Source organism: Emiliania huxleyi (assembly GCF_000372725.1).
Source record: "Emiliania huxleyi CCMP1516 unplaced genomic scaffold EMIHUscaffold_285, whole genome shotgun sequence".
NCBI lineage: Eukaryota > Haptophyta > Isochrysidales > Noelaerhabdaceae > Emiliania > Emiliania huxleyi.
In genome coordinates this window covers 56,125-60,848 of record NW_005199892.1, presented here as the reverse complement: position 1 = coordinate 60,848, position 4,724 = coordinate 56,125, and the positions used below count along the sequence as shown (strand labels likewise).

The 4,724-nt window shown below is 70.8% G+C and overlaps 1 protein-coding gene across 1 annotated transcript in view; it reads left to right on the top strand.

Moving 5' to 3' along the window:
• The window catches only part of EMIHUDRAFT_469452 (hypothetical protein), a gene marked incomplete at its 5' end in the record, with an annotated part of 6,602 nt that extends 2,203 nt beyond the window's left edge, over positions 1-4,399 (top strand). The window contains 10 exons of the mRNA XM_005776067.1: positions 87-277; positions 555-1,277; positions 1,357-1,440; positions 1,510-1,947; positions 2,021-2,437; positions 2,669-2,755; positions 2,841-3,035; positions 3,096-3,280; positions 3,359-3,594; positions 3,751-4,399. Of these exons, the coding sequence (XP_005776124.1) occupies positions 87-277; positions 555-1,277; positions 1,357-1,440; positions 1,510-1,947; positions 2,021-2,437; positions 2,669-2,755; positions 2,841-3,035; positions 3,096-3,280; positions 3,359-3,594; positions 3,751-4,037 (2,843 nt within the window). The 3' untranslated portion in view covers positions 4,038-4,399. The remainder of the gene's footprint in view (positions 1-86; positions 278-554; positions 1,278-1,356; positions 1,441-1,509; positions 1,948-2,020; positions 2,438-2,668; positions 2,756-2,840; positions 3,036-3,095; positions 3,281-3,358; positions 3,595-3,750) is intronic.
• Between the last annotated feature and the right edge of the window lie 325 nt (positions 4,400-4,724).

Here is a 4,724-nt window from a genome sequence, read left to right as displayed (position 1 = left end):
CCCATTTGCCCGGCGCGGGGGGGTGGGGATTTTCCCCGTTGCCTCGCACCCCCCCCCCCCCTCCCCTCACCGCCACCGCCTGCGAGGAGCCTCACAGGCCTTCGAGTTTTGCAAGACCTACAAGCGCGCCGTCGAGTTCCGCCGCCTGTGCGAGATCCTCCGCAACCACATCCACTCCCAGACTAAGGTGGACCCGAAGTGGAAGGACCGCGAGCCGCCGACGCCAGAGGCGCTGCAGGCGCGCTCCTCGAGGCCGCACAGCACAGCGGCCGGCGCAGTGACTCGCCCATGACACACAGCACAGCGGCCGGCGCAGTGACTCGCCCATGACACACAGCACAGCGGCCGGCGCAGTGACTCGCCCATGACACACAGCACAGCGGCCGGCGCAGTGACTCGCCCATGACACACAGCACAGCGGCCGGCGCAGTGACTTGTCCACGGCGCAGTGACTTGTCCACGGCGCAGTGACTTGTCCACGGCGCAGTGACTTGCCCATGGGTCAGTGACTTGTCCACGGCGCAGTGAGTGGTGTGGAGCCGCCGCCGCCGCAGGTGCACCTCGAGACACGCTTCGGCCAGCTGGCGACCGCCGTCGAGATGGAGCTGTGGCAGGAGGCGTACCGCACTGTCGAGGACGTTCACGCGCTCACGCTGCTCATGAAGAAGCCGCCCAAGCCCTCGTCGATGGCCTCGTATCACGCGCAGCTCGCGCAGGTCTTCTGGGTGGCGGGCAACGGCCTCTTCCACGCCTACTCGCTCACGCGCTCGTACGCCACCGCTAAGTCGCTGAAGGCGGCGCCGTCCGAGGCGGAGCTGACGGCGCTCGCGTCGCGCGCGGTGCTGGCGGCGCTGTCGGTGCCGCCCTCGTCCCCCGTCCTCGACCTCAACTTGCTGGAGTACGACCTCGAGCACGAGAAGACAAAGCGGATGGCGCAGATGCTCTCCTTCCCCTCCACCGCCTCGCGCGCCACCCTCCTCGCGGAGGTGGTCGCCAGCGGGCTGCTCGAGGCCGCGGCGCCCGAGGTGCGCGAGCTGCACGCGCTCGTCGAGCGGAAGCAGGTGCCGCTCGATCTGGCCGCCGCCGCGGCGCCCGTGCTCGCCAAGCTGGCCGCGTCGGACGCGTGCGGCCAGTACGACTTGCCGCTCCGCCGGCTGGTCGCGCTGCGGATGCTGCAGCAGATGGAGCGGCTCTACCTGACAATCTCGATCGACAAGGCGGCGGACGCGATCACGGTGCTGCAGTGGCCGCAGATCGAGGCGCTGCTCGTGTGGGCGGTCAAGAAGGACCTCGTCTCGCTCCGCATCGATTACAAGCTGAATCATGAGTATTCATGATTAATTATTAATTAATTAGGACCTCGTCTCGCTCCGCATCGACTACAAGCTCGGGCAGCTCAACCAGCAGCGCAACAAGGCCGACGCCGCCGCCTCGTCCGAGGTGCGCGATGGATTGGTGATTGATTATTGATGAGCTGAGTATTAATCAACTCCCGCCGCCCCGTCCGAGGTGCGCGAGTCGCTCGCCGGCTTCGCCTCCGCCCTCGACGCCGTCAACCAGCACTTGCGGTCGGCGGATCTCGAGAAGCACGCCGCCGAGACGCGGGCGCGGCTGCAAGAGGCGATCGGCAAGAGCCTGGAAGAGGAGCACCAAAAGGTCCTCGCGCGGCGGCTGGTCATCGAGCGGCGCAAGGAGGAGCAGGAGCGGCTCGCCATGGAGGAGGACAAGGAGAAGAGCCGGCTCAAGGCGCAGCGCCAGCGCGCCGAGGAGGAGGAGGAGAAGGCGCGGCTGCAGGCAGACGCGGAGCGGCGCGACGCGGAGCGCGAGCACCGGACGCGCGAGGAGGCTGAGGCGGCGGAGCGGCGGAAGCTGGCCGAGCAGATGGCGGAGCAGCGCAAGACGATGAAGGTTGCCAAGAAGAAGGGGTGGGGCGAGGGCGGAGGCAAGGTGGAGACGGACGTCGACAAGCTCGCCACGTATGGTGTGAACGGCGTCTATTCACACCTCTAGCTGTGAACAGGTGGAGACAGACGTGGATAAGCTCGCCGAGAAGGACCGCAGCGAGCTGATGCGCGAGCAAAAGATGCTGCTGATGGACGAGCGGCAGGAGTTCGAGAAGCGGCTCGAGTCCATGGGCAAGCGGCACGACCACCTCGAGCGCGCGCGGCGCGAGGGGGAGCGCGACCTGCTCGAGCTGCGCTGGCAGGCGCAGCAGGCGGAGGATAAGAAGCTGCACGAGGCGAACGCCGCGTCGCTCGCGCTGAAGATGAAGGAGTCGCGCGCGCACGACCTGCAGCAGAAGGCGCGCTTCTCCCGCATGGCGGCCGCCGCCGACGCCTTCACAAAGCGCGTCCTCGCCACGCGCGCCGTGGCGCACGAGGCAGTGGTCGCCGCGTGGCGCGTCGAGCAGTCCGAGCGGCGCGAGGCGGCGCGGCGGGTGCGACCACTCTCGGCTCCTCTCGACACCATCTCGCCGGAGGACTCTCTAGGCGCGAGGCGGCGCGGATGGAGCGGGAGCGGGTTGCGGCGGAGGAGAGAGAGCGCGAGGCGGCGATCGAGCAGGCGCGGCGTGAGGCGGAGGAGGAGGAGGCGCGCCGCAGCTGCTCGCCCGGCGCGGCAGCGCTGTCTTGGGACGCGTCCACGACGTGTGCCGCGACGCGTCCGTCAGGCGCGCCGGATCCAAGAGGCGCAGGAGGCTGCCCGCAAGAAGCAGGAGGCGGAGGAGGAGCGGAAGCGGGTGCTCGAGCGCCAAAAGGAGCGCGAGAGAGGAGGGGGCGGGGAGAGAGAGAGACGCGTTGTGGGAGGTGCCCGCGACATGTCTTCGGCGTGCGGTCTCGCAGGCGCGCGAGAAGGAGCTGGAGGAGAAGGAAGCCCTCGCACGGCTGGCCGCGCGCGAGCAGGCCGGCAAGTGGGCGCCCACTCACACCTCAAGAGACCATGACTCCACGACGTGGCTTGCGACATGGCAGGTCGGCAAGTCGTGGGCGGCGGACGACGACGACGAGGAGCTCCCCGACCTGCAGATGGCCAAGGCGGTCGGCGGCGACAAGCCGGAGCTGTGAACAGCGTCTCTTCACACGTGCAGCTGCGAACAGGCGCTCGGCGGCGACAAGTTCGAGGCCAAGCCGAAGCCGGAGGAGCGCGCCCCCCCCGGCGGCGACGCGCGGCCGCGGCCGTTTGAGCGGCGCGACCGCCCCCCGAACCCCGACGGCGAGGGGTGGGAGCGGCATCCTCTGGGAGGGCGGCCCGCCGATGGCCCGCCGTCGCGCGGCGGCGACAGGTGGAGAGAGCGGCCAGACACCCGCACCGTGAAGCGGCGCCCCCCCGCACGAAGCGTGTCGGGAGCCTCCCTCTGCAGGTGGACCTCCGACCCGCGCGACCGCGGCCCGCCGCGCGAAGGCCCTCCGCCGCGCCGTGATGGCCCGCCCGGGCGCGACTTTGGGGAGATGCGCCGTGGCGGCGACGAGCGCGGCCCGCCGCAGCGGGGCGGGTTTGGAGGAGGCGACCGCGGCCCGCCGCAGCGCGGCGGGTTCGACGAGCGCGGCCCTCCCCGCCGCGGCTTCGAGGACCGCGGCCCGCCTCGCCGCGACTTTGGTGCGCGCGGGGGAACCCCCCCTTCTCCGCGTCTCGACCCCTTCTCCGCCGCCGCGTCTCCGCCCCCTCCGCCGCCGCGTCTCCGCCCCCTCCGCCGCCGCGTCTCCGCCCCCACCGCGCCTCACCCCGCCCGCGCTCGCCCCCTTCCCTCTCCAGGCGACGACCGCGGCCCGCCTCGCCGCGACTTTGGCGACGAGCGCGGGCCGCCGCAGCGGGGCGGATTTGGAGGAGGCGACCGCGGCCCCCCGCAGCGCGGCGGGTTCGACGAGCGCGGCCCTCCCCGCCGCGGCTTCGAGGACGGCCGCCCCGCGGGCGGCAAAGGCGACGGCCCGCCGCCTCGCCGTGGCTTCGACGACCGCGACCGGCCGCCGCCGCGCCGCGACGGTCCGCCGCCGCGCCGCGACGAGGGCAAAGGCGACCCAGAGCGCTCCTGGCGGCGCTAGAGGGGCGGCGCCACGGGTCGGTGCCAGAGGGCGGCGTCGTCCGCCTCGCCCGCTGCATCTTGACAGCCGCCGCTTGCGTTTGCGCTGGTGTCGCCCGTTCCGCTAGCTCCCTCGGCGAGGGCCCGGCCGCGCTCCCCCGCCCCCCCGCGGGCGCTCTTTCGGGAGGGAGGGGCGCGACCTCAGAGACACATCCCCATCATACACACCCACTCCCCGACCCCCTCGAGGCTCGAGCCCGTCCTTTACCTGCCGTGGGGCTGACCGAGCCGCTCGCTCTGTTGCGATCTCCACGCTGCGCACTGGTGTCGTTGAGCAGAGTCGTTTTTCGTGCCGGGCTGGATTGAAGATACGGATTTCCAAGGAAACGAGAGCGCAGTGAAACCACCCCCGCCTCAACCCGCTCAGGGACGGACGCTTTTCCCCCCTTTCAAAGGCGGTTTCGAAGTTGATGAGACCTCGTCCCCCCCTCTCCAATGAAAAGCGTAAAAAGAGGCGCGGAACAGGCCGGAAGCGCCGCTTGGACGTGGGTCACACAATGGCAACGCTCCAGACGCGCTCTGGTAGCTGCCAATGAAGCCGTAGCCCATCGCGCGCGTGCCGGACGGCCTCTGCACCTCTACTGCAGTGCCCTCCTGCACCGAGCGACGCGTCAAACCTTTGTTGCTGCCCATGACCGCCGGCGGCTCC